Source organism: Larimichthys crocea, chromosome XV (assembly GCF_000972845.2).
Source record: "Larimichthys crocea isolate SSNF chromosome XV, L_crocea_2.0, whole genome shotgun sequence".
In the NCBI taxonomy this organism is placed as follows: Eukaryota; Metazoa; Chordata; class Actinopteri; family Sciaenidae; genus Larimichthys; species Larimichthys crocea.
Genome location: NC_040025.1, coordinates 13,542,713 through 13,563,374, shown reverse-complemented (window position 1 = coordinate 13,563,374; position 20,662 = coordinate 13,542,713). Strand labels below are relative to the sequence as shown.

At 48.9% G+C, this 20,662-nt stretch overlaps 1 protein-coding gene across 4 annotated transcripts in view; it reads right to left on the bottom strand.

Moving 5' to 3' along the window:
- Window positions 1-1,979: 1,979 nt before the first annotated feature.
- Window positions 1,980-20,662, bottom strand: part of lama5 (laminin, alpha 5) — an 81,505-nt gene continuing 62,822 nt past the window's right edge. For all 4 annotated transcript variants that reach the window (XM_027288366.1, XM_027288367.1, XM_027288364.1 and 1 more), the window contains 56 exons: window positions 20,311-20,453; window positions 20,060-20,163; window positions 19,732-19,885; window positions 19,474-19,637; window positions 19,180-19,288; window positions 19,000-19,097; window positions 18,703-18,913; window positions 18,186-18,312; window positions 17,945-18,084; window positions 17,745-17,860; window positions 17,436-17,647; window positions 17,157-17,358; window positions 15,689-15,833; window positions 15,465-15,605; window positions 14,936-15,097; window positions 14,041-14,148; window positions 13,824-13,907; window positions 13,502-13,732; window positions 13,295-13,408; window positions 13,079-13,209; window positions 12,883-12,963; window positions 12,552-12,766; window positions 12,358-12,458; window positions 12,058-12,241; window positions 11,830-11,970; window positions 11,587-11,738; window positions 11,377-11,487; window positions 11,152-11,263; window positions 10,781-10,954; window positions 10,512-10,708; window positions 10,311-10,427; window positions 10,074-10,228; window positions 9,788-9,917; window positions 9,601-9,703; window positions 9,383-9,496; window positions 9,077-9,259; window positions 8,846-8,988; window positions 8,572-8,751; window positions 8,314-8,453; window positions 7,961-8,120; window positions 7,527-7,826; window positions 7,236-7,370; window positions 6,967-7,118; window positions 6,698-6,830; window positions 6,001-6,144; window positions 5,765-5,895; window positions 5,514-5,681; window positions 5,007-5,139; window positions 4,761-4,912; window positions 4,482-4,674; window positions 4,250-4,387; window positions 3,998-4,157; window positions 3,789-3,919; window positions 3,428-3,521; window positions 3,210-3,329; window positions 1,980-2,343 (listed from right to left, as the gene is read on the bottom strand). In XM_027288366.1, coding sequence (XP_027144167.1) covers window positions 2,195-2,343; window positions 3,210-3,329; window positions 3,428-3,521; window positions 3,789-3,919; window positions 3,998-4,157; window positions 4,250-4,387; window positions 4,482-4,674; window positions 4,761-4,912; window positions 5,007-5,139; window positions 5,514-5,681; window positions 5,765-5,895; window positions 6,001-6,144; window positions 6,698-6,830; window positions 6,967-7,118; window positions 7,236-7,370; window positions 7,527-7,826; window positions 7,961-8,120; window positions 8,314-8,453; window positions 8,572-8,751; window positions 8,846-8,988; window positions 9,077-9,259; window positions 9,383-9,496; window positions 9,601-9,703; window positions 9,788-9,917; window positions 10,074-10,228; window positions 10,311-10,427; window positions 10,512-10,708; window positions 10,781-10,954; window positions 11,152-11,263; window positions 11,377-11,487; window positions 11,587-11,738; window positions 11,830-11,970; window positions 12,058-12,241; window positions 12,358-12,458; window positions 12,552-12,766; window positions 12,883-12,963; window positions 13,079-13,209; window positions 13,295-13,408; window positions 13,502-13,732; window positions 13,824-13,907; window positions 14,041-14,148; window positions 14,936-15,097; window positions 15,465-15,605; window positions 15,689-15,833; window positions 17,157-17,358; window positions 17,436-17,647; window positions 17,745-17,860; window positions 17,945-18,084; window positions 18,186-18,312; window positions 18,703-18,913; window positions 19,000-19,097; window positions 19,180-19,288; window positions 19,474-19,637; window positions 19,732-19,885; window positions 20,060-20,163; window positions 20,311-20,453 — 8,222 coding nt within the window. In that variant the 3' untranslated portion in view covers window positions 1,980-2,194. The remainder of the gene's footprint in view (window positions 2,344-3,209; window positions 3,330-3,427; window positions 3,522-3,788; window positions 3,920-3,997; window positions 4,158-4,249; window positions 4,388-4,481; window positions 4,675-4,760; window positions 4,913-5,006; window positions 5,140-5,513; window positions 5,682-5,764; window positions 5,896-6,000; window positions 6,145-6,697; window positions 6,831-6,966; window positions 7,119-7,235; window positions 7,371-7,526; window positions 7,827-7,960; window positions 8,121-8,313; window positions 8,454-8,571; window positions 8,752-8,845; window positions 8,989-9,076; window positions 9,260-9,382; window positions 9,497-9,600; window positions 9,704-9,787; window positions 9,918-10,073; window positions 10,229-10,310; window positions 10,428-10,511; window positions 10,709-10,780; window positions 10,955-11,151; window positions 11,264-11,376; window positions 11,488-11,586; window positions 11,739-11,829; window positions 11,971-12,057; window positions 12,242-12,357; window positions 12,459-12,551; window positions 12,767-12,882; window positions 12,964-13,078; window positions 13,210-13,294; window positions 13,409-13,501; window positions 13,733-13,823; window positions 13,908-14,040; window positions 14,149-14,935; window positions 15,098-15,464; window positions 15,606-15,688; window positions 15,834-17,156; window positions 17,359-17,435; window positions 17,648-17,744; window positions 17,861-17,944; window positions 18,085-18,185; window positions 18,313-18,702; window positions 18,914-18,999; window positions 19,098-19,179; window positions 19,289-19,473; window positions 19,638-19,731; window positions 19,886-20,059; window positions 20,164-20,310; window positions 20,454-20,662) is intronic.

Here is a 20,662-nt window from a genome sequence, read left to right as displayed (position 1 = left end):
ATGAGGACGTTGCTCGTTCAAGTGTTGCTGACTCCGCAGGTTTTTCTGATGCACCATAAACAGCTGAATATATTGAATATACGTAACCACCGAGAGGAGGTTTTCGCGGATGTGTTTGGAGCTAAGGGACAGAAATCATTTCTCACCGATCGTTTGTTAGAATCAAAACTCGAGCCACGCTGCGCCTTATTTACAATATTCTACATCTACACCTCGCGGGCGGATGCGTCAGTGCGTTCTCCGTCGCAAAAAACAAACCGACAAACGTGAAGATAAAAAAAATTACATTTTTTCAGAAAATAAATTTAATAATATAGATTTAAATTAGCTACAGTAACATGACCGCCCACCACCAGTGTTCGGGGGAATGTGAGATAAGACTGTGTTGGTGTGTGTGTGTTGGGGTGTGTGTGTGTGTGTTGTGTGTTCTACATGTGTGGGCAGCCCTGCGTTCCCACGGTCCGTGCACGCCGAGCGGTTTGGACAACATGAGCGGTCTGTGGTTGATCGTCGTGGATCGGACGCAGCCGTGGAACGCAGGCAGGCCGACGGGGAGACCGGGGAACCGTGACGCCACCTGGTGGGACGGAGAGAGGAAACGACACGCAAAGTCAAAACCCTGAACATGAAGAATTTTATAAAAAAACTTTATATTGTTTAGATCTTCATGCTTGATTTCTTTCTTTCTTATATTTTCAGAGGATGTTCGTCGATGACACCAAACTAATTCCTTGTATGGGAAAATAAATCGTACTTGGCAATAAAACCTTTTTTTTCTGATTTCTTTTTGGATCATTGTCTAAGATTTTATTGACTAACACAGTGTGTCCCCAACCTTTTCCTACTGCGGACCGGTCAAGCTGACAAATTTACTGCGGACCGGGGGGGGGGGGCTGAGAACATGCGAGCGGAGAACATGCATTAAGAAAATTATCAAACCCAAAATAATTAACAACTACCTCGCACACTTAATTATCTTTTGTATTACATTTATACTTAATATTTTCTTCTTCTCCTACCAACTGTGGATGAAGTGTATAGTCCCCCTTTTTATAGTCCCAGTCTAGGTCGAGCGGTCTTTATTTTTGAAACGTTTTTTTATTTCGAATGACCGTATTCTCCTCACTTGCGGGAGACTTAGATAATAAATAAAACAGAAATAACTAATTAATTCTTGTTGGGGCCGGTACTGATTGATCCACGGCCGTACCGGTCCGCGGCCCGGGGTTGGGGACCACTGGACTAAATGATCGACGTTTTAACCTGAATGTTCAGATCACTCCTAAAGACTCAGAGTTAGTTATAGAGTTACTTCACCAGCTGTTAATTAAGTCAAAATATAAAATTACAGTTTATCAAGAGATGAATATCTAAAGAATAAATATTTATTATGGATTATGGCGAGATGAGTGAACGATCTGCCAATATGGCGGACGCGTTAACGTAACGCAGCAACGGACCAACCTGCACAGTGAGGCATCTGAAAATCATTTTCATCTGAAAATGAAAATGACCCTCTCAAAATGTCCTCTCCACCTCCCCACCCCCCAAAAACGTCATCACTTCCGGGCCTGACAGTGGAGGTGCGTGACAGTGGAGGTCTGCAGCCAGGTGCCTCTCAAAGTTTTTTTGTATTTTTCAAACACATGAAGGGAAACTCGACCAACGACGCGCTCGCCGTTCGTCTCTGCATCTTTAAGACTTCATTAATAAACTCAGAAATATTCCCGTCTGTCCCGTCCCCGTCCCGGGCGACGTCGCCCGTCCGCGCTGCCTGAGGACGTTGCTCGTTCACAGTGTTGCTGACTCAGCAGGTTTTTCTGATGCACCATAAACAGCTGAATATATTGAATATACGTAAACACAGAGAGGAGGTTTCGCGGATGTGTTTGGAGCTAAAGGGACAGGAATCATTTCTCACCGATCGTTTGTTAGAATCAAAACTCGAGCCACGCTGCGCCTTATTTACAATATTCTACATCTACACCATCGCGGGCGGATGCGTCAGTGCGTTCTCCGTAGCACAAAAACAAACCGACAAACGTGAAGATAAAAAAAATATACATTTTTTCAGAAAATAAATATTAATAATATAGATTTAAATTAGCTACAGTAACATGACGCCCACCACCAGTGATTCGGGGGAATGTGAGATAAGACTGTGTGTGTGTGTGTGTGTGTGTGTGTGTGTGTTCTACATGTGTGGGCAGCCCTGCGTTCCCACGGCTCCGTGCACGCCGAGCGGTTTGGACAACATGAGCGGTCTGTGGTTGATCGTCGTGGATCGGACGCAGCCGTGGAACGCAGGCAGGCCGACGGGGAGACCGGGAACCGTGACGCCACCTGGTGGACGGAGAGAGGAACGGACACGCAAAGTCAAAACTCTGAACATTACATTACATTACATTACATTACATTGCATTTAGCAGACGCTTTTATCCAAAGCGACTTACAGAGGAGGACATAAGCTGAGAAAGGTGTAAAGGAGCACAGAGTAGTTGTTAGTTTTGTTAGTTTTGTTAGGCAGGGAAGCATTCTGGAAACAGAAAGGTTTTTACAAGTTTTTTAAAGGTAGAAAGGGATGTTGCTGTTCTTGTAGCCGTTGGTCATTCCACAATTTGGGGACGACCACAGAGAAGAGTTTAGAGTGACCTCGCTTTGCGAGAGGCGAGGGTACAACTAGACGGTTTGTATGAGTGGAGCGTAGCGCCCTGGTCGGGACGTGAGCCTTGAACATGAAGTATTTATATAAAAAAACCTTTATATTGTTTAGATCATCAGTGTTTGATTTTCTTTCTTATATTTTCAGAGACTGTTCGTCATGCACTGATGACAACAAAACTAATTCCTTGTATGTGAAAAAAATAAATCGCACTTGGCAATAAAACCTTTTTTTTCTGATTTCTTTTTGGATCATTGTCTAAGATTTTATTGACTAAATGATCGACGTGTTAACCTGAATGTTCAGATCACTCCTAAAGACTCAGAGTTAGTTATAGAGTTACTTCACAGCTGTGAATTTAAGTCAAAATATAAAATTACAGTTATTCAAAGAGTGAATATCTAAAGAATAAATATTTATTATGGATTATGGAGAGATGAGTGAACAGATCAGGGATGTCTTTTTTAAAAAATCAGCTCATTTGCATAAATATCTGGAGCTGTGTGTGTGTGTGTGTGTGTGTGTGTGTATGTGTGTGTGCACTGACCGGGCACTCCTCCCAGGTAAACGCTCTCCTTGGCCCCGGCGGAGCGGCTGTGTTTGGGGCCGACGCTGTGCTCGCTGGCTGCGTCCACGTGCAGCTGCAGGACGTTGTTCTTCTTCACCACTGGAGACAGACACGGACGGACGGACGACAACGTCAGCGAACGTTACAGCAACGTGCTGACAACGTCAGAGGAAACAGTTTGTCTGACGTGGACTTACCTCTGATCGTGTGCCAGCGTCCGTTACATAAAGGCTCTTCAGGAGTGAAGGAGGTCGAGAACTGACCTTTACCGCTGTTGACTGAGACGGTCACCTACACACACACACACACACACACACACACACACACACACACACACACACACACACAGCTGCTGTAAACTACACACCTGTCCCATTAACCAGCTGAACTCATGCAAACTATAAATCTTCCTCCAGACGAGGATCTCAGCTGTCACACACACACACACACACACACACACACACACACACACACACACACACACACACAGCTGCTGTTAGCTCGTGTTCTCAGAGCTCCGGTACGTTGTCGTGTCTCGGCTCGTTGCTGCGCTCTCACCTCTCCCTGGCTGAGAAACAAACTCAGGTGCTGGTCAGGTGACGTCCCAGCATGCAACAGCAGCCCAGAGTCCAAGACGGGCCGAACCTCCAACTGGATTTCCAGATCCCGACCCAGAACCAAGGACTCATCTGTGCGAGGGGGGAGAGAGAGCGTTCAGTCACAGGTGGACTCAAACATGAAGGCAGCACAGAAGAAGAGGTACCCACCGATGGTGACGCGTCCTCCCTGTCCAGAGAAGTACGCCCCGGGCTGCAGAGGGTTCTGGAAGCACGGCACCGCCCCCTGGCTGTGAGACGGGTTTCCTGCAGGGGCTTCGTTCAGCGTCAGGTCTCTGACGCAACCGACGAATCCACCTGAACCCGGGACCTGAGGTACCAGGAACCGAACCACACGGACAGATTTATCAAAATAAATTCACGTAACTCTCCTTCGCTCGGTTTGTCTGGTTCTGTTCTCACCGTCAGTGATGCCGGGACTCCTCCGACATATAAAGGTCCGGTGAGACGTGTCCGGTGTCCTCCGGGGATTCTCTTGGACTGAGAGTTGATCCCGTCCACGATGAGACTGATCTTCTCTCCTTCGCGCTTTACAAACACCTGAAGTGACACGAGGACAGATGCAGGTCACATGGTCTGTTTTTGTTTCCACTGTCTGCAGAGTCACGTGACCCGGCGGGCCGTGCGACCTCACCGTGTGCCACTGCTCGTCGTTGTACTTCTTGCGGCTGCGCAGGCTGGTCTTCCTCTTTCCTCCGTCCAGGAGAAGCAGCAGGTGTCCGTCCGTCACGCTGAGTGACATCACCGCTCCGCCGTGCGAGCCGCCGGCTGCGTACAGCACCAAACCGTCCGAGGAGTTGATCCTGACCGCCATGGAGATGTGAGGCCTGCAGAGAGAGAGAGTGTGAACATCTCTGAACATCCAGAGACTCTTCTGTGTTTGAGGAGTGTGTGTGTGTGTGTTCACACTCACGCCGAGCTGAGCGAGCTGGGCAGAGAGTCGTATCTCAGGTAGCTGTGTGTGGAGCCGCTGAAGTGCATCGCTCCGGCCTCCTGGTCCGACAGCTCGCCCTGACACGACTCCCTGGTGTTACGACTGCGAGACCCCGACGGCTTCTTGTGTTTCTTAAGAGAGAGAGAGAGCGGACACTCTGTTTGTTTTGTTCTTGATCTGCTGTGTGTGTGTGTGTGCATGCATCGTGCATGTGTGTGTTGGTACCTTGGGTTTGCTGCTGGGTTTGGGCTGAGCGGCGACGATCTGCTGAGGCTTTTTGGCGGCGGGACAGCTCAGAGGAACGTTGACGTTCTCTTTGGATTTCAGCAGGTTCAAAACCGCCTGAGGTTTCGAGTCACTGAGAACACATTTGAAATTTATCGTCAGAGCTCTTCTCACTTTTTGTTAACAGTACCATTAGTCATGACTTTGGTCTTGTAATATGTTGTTTCGAGTTGTTGTGATCAGCGTTCTGCCACAGAGGAGGAGTACTGATGTGATGTAAAGGACAATAAACACGTGCTCCTAACAAATAATTCTATTCCTTATGTCTTCACTACGTTCTAAGGTTGTTCTGTTTGCGGGTTTCCAAAGTTCTTTGCCGTGTGTCAGTTTTAGCCAGAAACAGCTTTCTCCTAATTTCTCCTCCACATCTTGCTGACATTTGTCCTGATACAGATGTAATAAAATCAGAGAATGTGTGGAGGTCCGTTTGTTTTCGACTCTTCTCACCTCTTGATGAAAACGTTGCTGATGCATCCCGTCAGGTTGGCGACTCTTGCGTCGGGCATTCCTCCCAGGTACGTGCTTCCCTCTGCGGTGACGCCTGTACCCGTCCTGGAGTTCAGCAGGATGCTCTCCTTTGCTTTCTCCGGCGCGTCGTCCATGTACAGACGCATCCTGAAGGGGGAGCAGTCAGACTGTTTCAACATGTTTGTGCCAGTTTGCTGTTGTCGTGTTGAGATTTTAACTCGTCGTCCTACCCGTTGATGTCGTTGTACATGGACACGTAGTGGCTGTTGTCGTCGTTGTACGTCTTCAGTGTCTTAATCTGGCTGTTTCCTGCTCTCACCACGACATGACCGTCGAGCAGAAGCACCTGACACACTCCGTCCTGCGCACACGCAAAAATGAAAAACATCAAGAAAATGCTTCTCAAGCTTACGGAGCGAGAAAAGCAGCTGGACAACAGGAGGAAGAGTGTGGAGGCTCGACCGACCTGATCTTGGTGGTAGAACATGAGTCCCTCCTTCTGCTCGGTTCTGAAGCTGAAGCTGGCAGAGAAGTTGTTCCTGAGGGTGGAGACCTTGCTCAGACTCATGTCCAGGTAGCTCTGACCGTTGAAATGAGCCTCACGAGCCACCTGCAGGTTGACACATGCAGTATTATTACCTGGAAAGTGACGTTCGCAGTAAAATCTGTGCTAAACAAACGGTTTTATCATCTGTGAGTTTGAGAGGTTAATGAAGCGAGGAAGAAGAGGAAGTTGTTTATGTTGAAAGTTTGAAACTGTGAAGATCACAAAAGATGTTCCACAAGTTTCATTTCATTAGCAGCTGTCATATTTTCAGTTGTCAAACATCGGAAGAACGTTTAGTCAGAAAAGATTCGCCTGTACGCAGACGATGTGATTATCTACACTACACAATCGCCCTGTCTAACATACACTTAATTTAATTTAATAAACCTTTAATGCACACACAAAATATCTTCAGAAGTCTGTAAACAATGTTAGTATCCGAGCACAACGTGGAGCTGAATTAGAAGATGTCCAACGTTGTTACAAGTTAAAAAGAAACTTTAAAAATGATTTAATATATTGTTAGACGTTGAATGTGAGAGTTTGTATAGCAGGGATTGTGTAAGTACAAATAGTTTGTGTTTATTTTAACTAACTAATATTTGAGTGTTCTTACCAGCAGGTCACTGTCGCAGCCGAAACTGACCCCGGAGCTGACCATCCTCTTTATGTCGATGTGCGAGCTCAGGGCCTTGACGTTCCTGAAACAGCCCTTCAGAGAGCCCTGCCTCGGGAACAGAGCCTTCAACCTGAGAAGAGACGAAGAGATCTGTCAGTCCCAAACGTGAACGTTCACTTTAAAGCGACACTGAATCACCAGACTGGCGTTTGCTGGACCGAAGTCTGGGGCTCATCAATTCGTGCTTGTCTGTGCGTACTACTCACTTGGCAGGCATCTTGTTCTCTGGTACTCCTCCCAGGTAGTAGCTGCCACTGAACAGGGGGATGTCTTCTGTGAACGAGTTGGTGTAGAGGTTGATGCGGTTGTTCCTCACCACGACACGGTTACTGGGTGAACGCATGATGATGATCTCCAGCTGCACAGGTACAAACGACATCAACGCAGTTAGAAAACTTGGCAAACCGAGGAGAAAATATCACATGTTTAGGATTCACATGGAGAATACGACGGCAGAAAGACATGAGAGATTTACATTTTTGGCTTCAGCGTCGCTGATCTTCAGGAATTCAGACGAAGGCTCTTTAGGCTCGAGCTCCACTAAGTTACCACTGAAATCGTGGAAAACCTTCAGCTTGCCCTGAAGCACCGCCATGCACAGGAACTGATTCTGATGGAGGGCAGAGGACACAAACCATGAGGTCAATAATTAAGATTTAAAACCGGTGCAATACTCACGTTTTAAAGCCGATACAGACACTTCAAATCAACTTGTCTGGTCTGTTAATGTTGGAATAAATCAACGATGAATGAACGAGGTCTTTACCCCGTTTTGCAGCATGAGCAGTATCCCGCTGTGCGACAGCACTTTGACTTCCTGTTCAAAGCGCTGCACGCGAGCCGTTGCGTCGCCGAAGGTGATCTCAGCGAAGCCGGTGCCGTCGAAATACGCTGCGTCAGTGACCCAGGTCTGAGTCAGCGTGGCCTTGGGCCTGCCACAGGGTTTCTCCTCCGTGGTGTTGAGGAGGAAGGTCTTTTCGAAGTTGTACAGACTGAGCACCTCCTCGTTGAGCGAATCCAACTCGATGCAGCCCTTGAAGTTCGGCAGAGCGAGCGGTGAAGGCGGCTAAAGGAAAGGAGAAGAAAGAAGTGAGGAGCTTAAATTTGAGTTCTGAACTCTTCTCAGATATCTTTGAAATGAAACTTATGTCAGTGTGAAATCACTGGATTAACATAACAAGGCTCCCTCCCTGTACTGACTTTGAAAGTGCTCGGGTATCCTCCCACGTAGAAGACGGTGTCGTTGGTCAAAAGGTTGAGCAGCCCCTCATCTCCAGCAGCCTCCACGTAGGCTTTGATGACTCTTTGGTGCCCATCGCTGGCTTCTGAAGACATGGACATCTGACCGTACTGAAGGATCCTGCAAAGACACGAGCAGACACGAGGGTCGGACGTGTTAACTCGTAATAATTTATGACATTTTGTTTGGTGAGACGACATTTGAAGCAGCTCTGGACACTTAAAAAGACGTACGGCTATAGATGTTTACTGTCCTACTGCAACTTTCTAACAACATCGAGCTTTAAGACACAAGGTGTGTGTGTGTGTTCTACCTCTCCAGCCAGATGCTGTTGAACTTTCCATTAGACACGACATCTTCAGACATCTGCACATCAGCAGTGTCTCCTCCGACGTTGAAGTACCAGCGTAGTCTCTTCCCCTCCAACGTCATTCCCAGGAACTCCTTACTGGACTACAAATCCCAGACATGATAGTAATGAACAATAAAAACCAACTGTACTGTACCAACCCATATACACAAGATAAAAAACCCCAGAAATGAGTCTCTGTGTTGCCGTGGCGATGCTTACATCCTTATTCCCGAGGTAGAAGACAAACTGTTTGGTGACGTCGTCCTGCCGCCTGGCTCGTGCCGTCTCCGGCAGAGTGATGTAGAACTTCAGGGAGGTGTAGGCGGCCAGGTCGGCCAGGTTACTCGGAGTACGGACCTGAACGCCGGACGCCCCGTTAAACTTCACGGGGACGCCAACCTGCTCGGAGGGAAGAGGAGGAGTAAAGGTGATTAAATAATCATCAAGTCACACCTCAGGTGATAACTTTGTGTGTGTGTGTGTGTGTGTGTACCTTGCTGGCAGCGTTGCGCGCCTGCTGTATGAGCTGCCGGATGCGGCTGATGTTCTCAGAGATGTTTGGCATCTGCACAGAGTGATTCTGCAGTTTATCCAGCTTCTTTATGAGCATGGGGATCGTCTCACCCAGAGAGTGCACTGCAGAGAGAGACAGTTTCATCCAGTGACTCTCAGACAATCGACAATCTCACTGCCGGCAATTTAAATCAGTGAGTGAAACAAGTACCGGTCTTGCTGGCGTCCATCAGGGCGTTGTTGATGTCATCGGTGGTGGCGTTAGTGTCTCCGTAGGTCTTCTGCCATTTGTCCAGCTGCTCTTTGATGGGACGCAGAGCATCGTTGACCTGTGTGGCCGTGGTGTTCGCCTGATCCGCAGCATTCTTCGCGTCAGTGATCTCCTGACTCACATCTGCCACAGAGGAAGAAGAAAACTGTGAGATGAAGCCATGTTTTCTGTCTCTAAAGCATGCTTAAAAGGCTTATGTGTGAGTATTTTTATTCATGTATGTGTGTCTGTGTTGAATATGCGCACTTGAGGTGAAGTTGAGGTTGTTCTGGACCATCTCCAGGTTCTTCATCACATCAGCCTGTTTGGTTTTGGCGTCTTCCAGTCGCTTCTTAGCGTCTTCCAGCTGCGGCTTCAGGTCTGTGCAGCAGAGAGAGCAAACACAAACACTAAAACCTCTGAAACAATCAGAAATGTAACATTACAGTGATAATATACGACATCCTGTGTGTGTGTGTGTTTACCGTCGTTGAGTTCTTCGTTTAACTTTTCGACTTCCTCCTTCAGCTCCAAACTGTGGTTCTTCAGAGAGTCTGCGATCTGCCCGAGGTCCTGGTTCTTAATGTTCTAAAGACACAAACACCGATGTCACAAGCCGGACACAAACCCATGAAGAACTTGAGCTAGTGTGATTTGAAACGCGTCCCGCACCTCCCAGGTGTCGTTTGCAGCCTTCTCGGCCGTCTTGGCTGCCTCCTCTGCCGCCTTGATGCTGTTGATGATCTTGTTGTACGCTTGTGTTACGTCCACGATTCCATCCTTCCTGGTGTCTGCAACCAAACTGCAAACAAACGAGGACGCAGTCAAACTTCTCTGTCTGCCTCCTTCACCGGATTATGATGTTTTCTTCTTCTTATCGATATCAAAACTTCAAATGAAAAACACCAGAGAAGTGTAAAACTTTTAGTATCTGATTGTGATCGAGCTCGTCTCTCACCTGGTCAGGTTCATGGACACAGCGTTCAGCAGCTCTGCGTGTTTCTCTGCTTTCTCCACCAGAGGAATTTTGGAGTCCACCCAGGCGAAGTTCTGCACTTTCTTCGCCAGCGGTGTCCTGGCGCCGTCCAGCTGGGCCGCCAAGCGCTCGTACTCCTGCAGAAGAAGACGTTTGAAGTGTTAAAGACCATCACAGCTCTATCACATGCTCATATCTGTGTGTTTAGTTCGCTCTCACCTCTTTGGAGTCGTGCAGCATGGACAGCATGTCGTTGACCTGAGCTACGTCATCTTCAGCCATCTGCAGCTGTTCGTTCACCTCCGTCTGCTTCGACAGCAGCTCTTCTATCCTCCTCTACAAGAGAGAGAGAGACACAGTCAGCCACCTCCCTCTATCCTCCACTCCTTCCTTCTCCCTCACTGTTGTTGTTCAGCTCACCTTGTTGTCCTCCAGTGTCTTCTCGTTCACGTTGTTGATCTCTGCGGCTCGGGCCGTGTTGTTCACGGCCTCGTTCAGGGCGTCTCGGAGATCCATCATTTCCGAGTGGAAGCGGTTCAGACGGTCTTTGATGGCTTTGGCCAAGTCGTTGTTTTCTCCCAGACGATCGGCGAGCTGCTTGTTCACGCGATCCAGCACTGAAGGAGGACACAGAGGCCGAGTTAGAGGACGCGATCACACAGTGTTTGAGTCTGAGTGAATAAACTTACATTTCTCCGCCTCCGTCTTCTCCTTGTCGGCCACTTTCTTCTGTCCCACGCAGCTCCTGTACCTCATCTCCCTCAGCATGGCCTGCACCTCCCTCAGCTTCTTCTCCCGGCTTTCATGGTCCGGCTCCGCCTCCGTGTCGTTGTGCGAGGATCGGTTCGCCATCTGCAGGATATCTGTGGAAAGCATCGCAAAGCGACTGCAACTTTAGGACACTGGTCAACGTTTTCAGACATTTCATGGACCAAAAAATGAATCAATTAATCAAGAAAATGATCAATAGATTAATCGACTTTTGAGAGTATAAATGTGACTTTAAAGATGTAAATGAATGTTGTGTGTGTGTGTATAATATTTCCGTCCTGTGTCTCACTCTCTATATCCATGGTGACGTTGTTGATGAAGGACAGCAGGTCTTCCGCCCTCTGGTGTGTGTTCTCGGTGTCATTCTGCAGGTCGCCGGCCCTGTCGGTCACCGCTGACGCCTGAAAACGACAAACACACAACACACAGTCAGCTCTCTGTGAAAACACACACATTCACAATATATTCTTTATTCTGTGGTGTGTGTGTGTGTGTGTGTGATCAGGGACCTCACCTTGTCCTCCAGATCATTGAGGTCATCTTTGATATTCACGATCTCAGCGTCCAGCATGTCGGCCCGAATCCTGCTGTCGTCCAGCGTACTGTTGTACTTCTCTATGGCCCGCTGGAATCATGGGAAAATGAGTTTGTTTGAAAAACTGCCTGCATGTTATTGTTTGAGACGTGTGTGTGTGTGTGTGTGTGTGTGTGTGTGTGCACTCACAGCGACGACCTCCATAGATTTGTTCAGGTTGTTGAGCTGAGCCCAGACCACAGAGCTGGCGTTGAGGCTGCTCAGCTGACCGGCGACCGCGCTCAGGTTGTTGCTCATTTTGTCGAGATCTTCCAACAGGACGATGACGCAGCTGTCACACACTGCAACGGGAAACACACACACACACACACATTTAATTTCAACCTTGCATCATTTAAATCGCTCTCTTCTCGTTGGATTATTGTCACTAACCTTCGCAGTGCATGCCGTGCTCGCTGTTGACAGGTACGCTGAATTTGTTTGAGCAGGTGTCGCACTGTTTCCCCGTCATGCCGTCAGGACAGCGGCACTCTCCCGTGCGAGGGTCACAGCGACCTCCTCTGCAGTCACACTCTGAAGGAAGACGGCGTTTGAAATCCTTAAATGCATTCATGCGCAGCGGTTAGTTGATAAATCTCAGTATGCCGTGCATCCACTCACTCTTGCACCCGTTGGGTCCGTAGTCCCAGAATCCCGGAGCACACTGTTTGCAGTTCGGCCCGTTGACTCCGGGCTGGCAGGCGCACTGACCGCTCTGAGGGTCACACGGCTGCACGAGAGCCGCAGAGGCTTCGCAGTCGCACTGACGACAGCCGTTACACAAGTCGAAGCCAAAGGAGCCGTCCTGAGAAACAACAGAGGAGAATCAGGCCGGGCACCAGCTGAAAACTCTCGTAGCTGGGACATCCTGCATTAGTTTGTCTGTTTAATCCACGATGAGGATCTGCAGTTGGAGCTCACCACACAGCGTTCACATCGAGGTCCGGTGACTCCCGTTTTACAGCGGCACTGTCCAGTGTGAGGGTCACATGAGTCGGTGCCACACGGAGAACAGTCACACTCTACGTCAGAGGAAACAGAAACAGCTTTTTAACAACTTTATTTTATCGTCAATCAGAGTCAGAACTACTCGATCGAAGCACGTGAACTCGTACTGGTGCAGTTTTTGGCGTGGATGGCGTCGCCGTAGTAACCGGGGGCGCAGATGTCGCAGTGAGGCCCGGCCGTGTTGTGCATGCAGCTCAGACACTCGCCGGTCAGCGGGTGACAGTCGGTGAACAGCATGTTGGGGTCCGTGTTGTCGTTACAGTCGCACAGCTGGCACCTGCTGCCGAGCACCATGGGGTTGCCGTAGTAACCGGGGGCGCACCTAAGAGTTCGAGGACAACATTTAACATGCTTCGCATAATTTAGATTTTGAACTGCAGGACTTTTACTTTGGTAAATGATCTGAGTACTAATCCCACCACTGTCGAGCTCGTTTACCTTTCACAGTGCGGCCCAGCGTAACCCGGCATACACAGACACTGCATCCTCTCACTTTTCTGCACACAGCGCTCTGCAAAACTACACAAACACACAAACAAGGAGTTATAATAACATACGGTTTAATCAGAAATCAGGTTGAAAGACAGTGTCGAGAGACAAGAGGAGGAGGAGGAGGAGGAGAGTAAAGACTGACTTGTTGGATGCGACCCTCAGTGGGCAGGGACAGCTGGAGCAGGACACCGCCTGTCCGTCAAGGCTGTTGTTGCCGAGGAAACCGCCTTGGCACTTCTCACAGTGGTCACCGGCAGTGTTATGCTGACAGTCCTGATGGTCAGAGAGGAGAAACAATGACTAAACACAGAACAGAGGTGTGTGTGTGTGTGTGTGTGTGTGATTCATGATGTCTCACCAAACAGACTCCTGATCCGTCCAGACACTGATCAGAGTGTCCGTTACAGTTACAGGGAACACATTTCCCCAGAAACAGGCCGATGGTGTCTCTGTAGTAACCTGGAGCACATTTCTACAGACAGGAGAGGAGCATCATCAAACATCACGTGACTTCAGCCGACGATGATTAATCTGCTCATTAGAAAACCAGCTGACGGTCCCTCACCTGACACGAGTCTCCCTGGTAGTTGGCGGGACACATGCAGATCTCCACGTTGTTGGCGTGGCGACCAGAAGGCAGAGTCTTGGCGCCCTCCAGCACGGCGCCGCGGAGTGACACGGAGTGGGCCGACTGAGAGTGCAGGGCTCGGATCTGCAGAGACTCCAGGGCGACCAGAACCATCATCAGCTCCTCACGAGACACCACGTTACCGGTCTGAGCGTGCCGGAAGCTTCCCTGTGAGGAGACGAAGGAGGGGAAGCATGACATTGCTGCGGGTCTTTGCGGGCTGTGCTGTGCAAAGAAAGGTCTGTGAGGGAGAGTTTACCTCGACCATGTGAACTATTCCCAGGTGAGGCTCTTCAGGTGAGGAGTACTCTCTCTCCATGAACACCAGGGTCATCTGGTTTCCCTGCAGGAGGACGAGAAACAGAGGAGACGCTGTGAGACGAGGTTTGGCAAATCCCAGGATTCGTTCGTTTGCATACTGTGTCTGTATTTGTTTGTACATGAAACACAGTTACAGAGAAGTTTGTGTGTTTTACCTTCAGGATGATGTCAGGCCTCGAGGCTTCTGCAGGCAGAGACAACACATCGCCTCTCATGGTCTGAGTGTGGAGACGATACCTGAGGTAACCTCCATAGGATGAGACCTGACGCGGGGACAGACGGTAAAACATTAAAACAACAAACGGAGACGAACAGACACGAGGCAGGAGAAGCTTTAACTTCACGCTGACACCTGACGCCGTTTTCTGGAGCGTAACGGACTCATGCAGGCTGTTTCACACATCAAAGCTGCGTTTGACATAGACGCAACACAGATCCGTAATCCAAACATCTCGTCTGAGCCTCCAGATCACGATCTGTCTGTCTGTCTGTCTGAGGGATGTGTGTGTTTGTGTGTTTGATCGATGAGTCAATAAAACATGAGTTTAAAGAGCTACATCTGTCTGTTAAAGTAAAGTATGTTCAAAATGAGAATGGACATATGCTCCATGTATTCATCATATATACAGTATGTATTATATGTAAACAGATTCTGATTGGCTAATTATGGTATTCTACTACCTCTATGGAGGACCACAGAGGCCACATTAAAAGGTGTTTGGAAAACTTCGTCTCTGTTGTTAGCTGCCGTTTCTGTGGCGACACGTATCGAAATTAATTTTGATTTTATGTAGGTGAGGTTCTTACACAGCTGCTTGTGTTCGGACAGCATTTTGGGAAACGGGAAGATCTGAGTCACGTCTGTCTGACAAACGTCTCCTGGAGCTTAGCTTAGAGACGTCTCAGCTCTGAAGGGAACTAAATCCACCTCGCAGCACCTCTTAAGCTCACTAATAGAAATGTTATATCAAAGGTTTTCTTTTGGGTAAAGAAGCTCTATGACTCTATCAGCTCTTTTCTTTTTTTTTAAATCCAGCTGTGCCCTCTCACCTTGTCTCCCAGGTAAGTCTTCGCTGCGTGCCAGTGGAGGTCCTGGTAGACGTCCGGCACGTCGCTGAGATCGGCCTCTGTGAGATCCTGACCGGGATACACTGTGACCGGCACTTCCTGTTTGTCTGCTCCGAGCAGCACCCAGCCCTCCATGTTCATGATCTACGGGAGAGGAGAGGACAAAGGAGGACGAACGAAGAGAGGAGAGGTGAGACGAGACCGGAGCTCAAAGTCAAAACTAACAATTTAAATACTTTCTGTTTGTCTAAAGAATGATGACATCCAACAATGACGAATATTTGCTCGTTTCTGCTCTTCATTTATGAGAATCTGCTTTTCTCTGTTTCATTCACAGATTTTGGACGTTTAAATGTTAAACTGACATTCCTTCCTCGTTAGCTAACCCCGGAAACAAGGTCTCAGGATCAAGAACCACCGACTGAGTCTCTTTCTCTGTTAGCTGCATCATTAATAATGAAACGTGTCCACAGACAGATAAAGGTGAAGACATTTAAACTAACAAACACACCTCGATGCGTCTCTTTTCAGAGCTGCGGCAGCGGTCGGTGGCTCCAAAGCAGAAGCAGCTGGTGCAGCCCTTCGGGTTGGTCGGGTCCAGGTGGAACGTACCAACTCTGCACTGATCGCATCGGGAGCCCTGGACGTTCTCCTGCAGGTGAAGAGCACAGAGCGGGTGAGAACGTATGCAGCGGTGGTGGTGCATAGGTGCGTTTGTTTGTCTGCCGCCCTCACCTTGCAGAGACACTGTCCCGTGAAGGAGTCACACACTTCCTCTTCGGTTCCCGCCTCGTTGCAGTCACATGGCCTGCAGTTGGGGTAACCGTAGAAACCAGGAGCGCAGCGGTCACACTGGCGGCCGACGATGTTGTTCTTACATCTGGAAACAAAGAATAAATCTGTTTGTGTCGAAATAAAACTACACACTTTGACTTTTTACACGTTTATTGCTCCCAATTATCCATCACAAATTATTACTCATAAATATTTTGACTTCACTGGCAGCAGACTGCAGGGTGCATGCAACTGTGTGTGTGCTTTAATGCCAGGTGCTGGTATCTTACGTGATGATGAAGAGCCTTTAGGCAGAGAAATACTTTGAGCTTTACATCCTCGTCTTGTCTGGACAAATCCGAAACATTCCTCTTTGTGTGTGTGTGTGTGTTTGGAAAAAGGGGAATTATAGTGATTTAAGATATCTTGTTTGCCTTGATGCTCAAAGCGAGGCAGAAAAATGGAAGACAGGCTTGGAGAGCAAAGAAAAACAAAGTGACAAAGGATGGAAAAATAAAAAAGAAAGTTGGCAAAGGATGGTTTAAAAGACACAAGAGACAAAGACAGAGAGCTGCAGAGATGATGGAATATGCATGTACATGCATCAGTGTGGTTCCTTTTATATTAAAGATTGACATTATATTTAATAAGTGAACCTGCAGCAACTTCTAGAAGTCACTCAGGTTGCTAATCGCCTGCTGGCTCCAACTCCACATCCACAGACGAGAATTTATGAGATCTGATGCATCGATCTTCTCGTTACATTTGAGTATTTAAAGCGTCCCAGTTTTCTTGACAGTTCCCTGAGTTTATGTTGATCCTTGGAGGACCAAAAACGTTTGTCCAGACTTTATGTTGAAGAATTATAATGATTCACGACCGATCCTTGTCAGAACCATGAAGTATAACGGCGTGATAAATCATAAATATGAACTACCGTTGTAGTTGAGGCTGCCTGACAGTGTGAATGGTGTCAGATGAGGCCTATCAAGATGATCTATGGACTGAAGGAGGAATAACAGAGGCAGGCAGATGAGCGCAGACCATTTTTGGCAGTCCTCGGTGGAACGGCAGCTGATTGAGAGTTGTAAAACATGCAGCAGCTTCCACGCAGCTCAGACAAGAGTTGGCAGGTTTAGCGGGCTAAACAGAGCGAGGCAATCAACCCGCAGAGAGAGTCAGAGCCAAGGTCGTGTCAGGAAACCACACGGGCGAGAAATCTACTGCCTTCGCCTTTTTAGGCATTTCCAAACGGCGGCCTGACATTTGAGAGCTGAAACCTGCTGAAACAGAAATCTTGTTTTCCATCACATGGTGGTGGCTGCAGGTGATTTATGGCCTCTGAAGTAAATAAGAAGCATTGAACTGAGAAGAAATGAGAAGTCTGTGTGAACGTTCAATCATTATTTCCTGTCTTATCTCGTCGTACCTGCACTGTCCGCTGAGTGTGTCGCAGTTCACGTCGGGGGAGACGACGCCGGGACGAGAGCAGTTGCAGACCTCACACCCGACCACCGGGTGGCAGCCGAACGTCTGGGGCTCACACGTGATGCACTCTGGCTGCAGAGTCCTCGGAGGGCAGATACAGTCGCCGGTCACCGGCTCGCACAACCTCGTCCCGCAGTTACAGGCTGGAGGGAAGACGAGAGCAGCGTGAGCAGATGATTCATCAGCTATTATTTGACCAGTCAGCCAATCAGACACTCACGTCTGCAGTTGGGGAATCCCCAGTAGCCCGTGGCGCACATGGAGCAGTCTCGGCCAATCACGTTGGGCCTGCAGTGGCACTGACCGCCGAACGGCTCGCAGGTGTCGCTCTCGGCTCCGACCTCGTGGCAGGCGCAGGGCATCGCCCCGTTGTTGAAGAAGGCGGACAGAGAGACGGCCGAGCCGAGGCAGAACGGGGAGGCGGTGGACGGACTGGAGGGAAGAAGAAGACGGAGGAGGAGGGAGCGTCATTTTTCTGGAGTAACATAAAAACACTCAAACTGCAAAACCTCCTCTCAAAGACACTGACTTGATGTGGAAGCTGTTTTGGCCACAGCTGCTGATGAAGTCGTAGGATTTATCCAGAGGTTCCTCGTTCAGGTAACTGGAGCTGTAACTGGCTTCAGGCACAACCAGCACATAATCCTGCAGAGACACAAAGACACATCATGTGAGACACAACAGAGGAGGACGGAGGAGGAGGGAGGGACAGTCAGTAGTAAAACCCACCAGCCACAGCGTCTTGCCGCCCGGTATTTGAACTGTGAGGAAGACCTCGTGGTCTGTCACGTCCAGAATGATCTGATTCTCAGACACCAGGACGTTGCGGCAGCCGTAAGCGTGGGGACAGAAGGAGGCGTTGGCGTGACCTGATGCACAAGAAAACAAATGATTTAATGTATCTTTGTTCGTTAATTACATTTAAACGTATTCATTGTTACAGGACTGCAGCCTCTTGACGTGCTCTCACCCTGCCAGATTCGTCCACCGTTGATGTAGACCTGCACAGGATAGGTGGGGTGGAGAGGCTGGTGGTAGTGGAGGATGAAGACGTAACGGCCCAAAGCATGGACACGGGTCGAGTATACAGCTGCATTCTGATGAAGAAAGACAGAGAGACACACAAATCAGTAACCGTGTTGTCAAATGTTCTTGAATCCTGTGACTGAAGCTCAGCACAGACTTTGTCTTTTCCTCTTGTGGAGTCTGTAGAAGATATGAACACCTCAGGAAATGGTTGACTTTGTGTCTCAGTCCAGACTGTAGCTGTCCTACATCTGCTGGCTATCAGACATCAGCGTCCTTATACTCATAAACCTCTGCATGTTGGGGTCACTTCCTACAGTTGGTTCAGATTTCATCTGCACGCCTAATAAAAAGCACGACAGTAATTTGAGAAGAGGACGGAGAGTTGTGTTTTCAGGATTCTCAGTGCAGCTGGTTCAGGTGAAACGCCCCAACATGTCCAACATCTGCAGCGTCCATACCTGCAGCGAGTCCAGCCTGACGTGGTCGCTGTTATCCGCTCCGTGTGGCGGCCTGTCTCCTCCCGTCCAGGCCGCCTCGTCGCTCTGGTAATGCAGAGGTGGAGCTGCTGCGGGGGAGGCCAGGATGGGCTCCTGCACGGAGGAGCTCTGTCCCTCCTTCACGACCAGAGAGTCTGACGGAGTCTGGAAACGTGAGGGGACGCAGGAGGAGCTGCGGGAGGAGAGAGAGGGAAGGACGACGGGTCAGAAAGATTGTTTGTGAAAGGAGTTTTTTAAAGTGTGTTCACCTGACGTTACCTGTCAGGTGAGAACTGTCCATGAGTGCTGATGCAGTGGACTTTAGGTTCAACGTGCTCCATGGTGAACTGGTCTTTAGGGATCAGGTAGACTTTGTGCTGAAACACACAGGTATGAACGAGTCATAAAGAGACGAACATCCTAACTGCTCGTCTTTCAAAACATCTCCGGCGTTCTCACCAGGAAGAAGCTGGCGCGGTCGGAGATGAGCTGGATCTCTGCGTTGGCGGGAAGAGAGATGACAGCCACTCTGCTCTGGTCATCGACGGCCACGACTCGACACAGGAAGCTGCACACACACACACACACACACACACACAAACAGGCGGTGATTAGGAGCTGTTGACGGAGTTAATAAAGCGCAGACGGTAACGGTGAAGTGTGAACCAGCTGAGTCCACAACACTGCAGACAGACCACACACACACACCGCACAGAGGACGGCAGGTTTCATGTGATCAGATGTGTTTTGTACCTGTACTGGCAGTGCAGCAGCGTGACGCGGTGCTGGTGTGTCCGAGCTCCCGGCATGTTTACAGACACAGACAGAGTTTGTGGAAGTTCTTCCTCGCTGGAATATTCCACGACGAGCACATAATCGCCCGCAGACGGCAGACGTCCTCGCAGCGAGACGCTGATCTGCAGGAGAAAAAAACATCATCGCGTTAACCAATCAGAAGCTTCAGTGGCTCAAACTAACACACAAAGCGCACAAACGTTTCCCCTGTCTTACATCGTAGCCGCTGCAGACGGCCATGTCGGGGTGTCGTGGGGTGACCTTCTCGCTCGGGCATGGGCGCGGCAGGTGGTTGTCGTTGACGCAGCTGGCGTCGTTGCCGGAGATGGAGGGGAACGAGTCCAGAGACAGATACCTGTACAGCAGACAGCTAGACAGGCAGAGAGAGAGAGGTTGTTGACTCACTCAGGATTTATTATGCTGCTTGTACAGCTTGTATCTGTCGTTTTATCTTTCCAAAAATGGAAAACTATTCCTTCGAGAAAGTTTTCCCCCTCACTGATTGATTTAATGATTTACGTGAAATATAAATGTGCGTTCGTACTTCTGGCTGGCGTCCGGCGCAGAGCTGTAGGTGCACGGCTCTGTAACTTTGATCTGCAGGATGGGAGCTTCGTAGTAGGCGCTGGGCAGCAGGACGAGGTAATCCTGAAGGAAAAACACAGCATGAATACAGCGAGTGGATGAACTCTGTTCACATTCTCGTCATTATGTCAACAAAGCTAGTGCTGGCTTTGCTTCACCTGTTAGAGGTGTGTGTGTGTGTGTGTGTGTGTGTGTGTGTGTGTGTCTCACCAGCAGGATGCCTTCAGCCTCGATGACCACAGTCCAGGTTCCCGGGTTCAGGACAAACGGCTCCACAAAGTTGTTCTGGGGGACGTTGACAAAAGTCGGCTCCACGCTCGGTGCAAAGACAATCTGTTTGGACTGCTCTGAACCTAGAACACACACACACACACACACACACACACACACACACACACACACACACACACGAAATCAATAACAGAAAGTTTACATCACATAAATTAAAACAAGATTAAATGTAATAAAAATACAAATTGCAGTCATCACACACAAACAATCACACTGTTTTGTTGTAACACACACACACACACACACTGATGCTCTCTTGTGATTGGTGGAG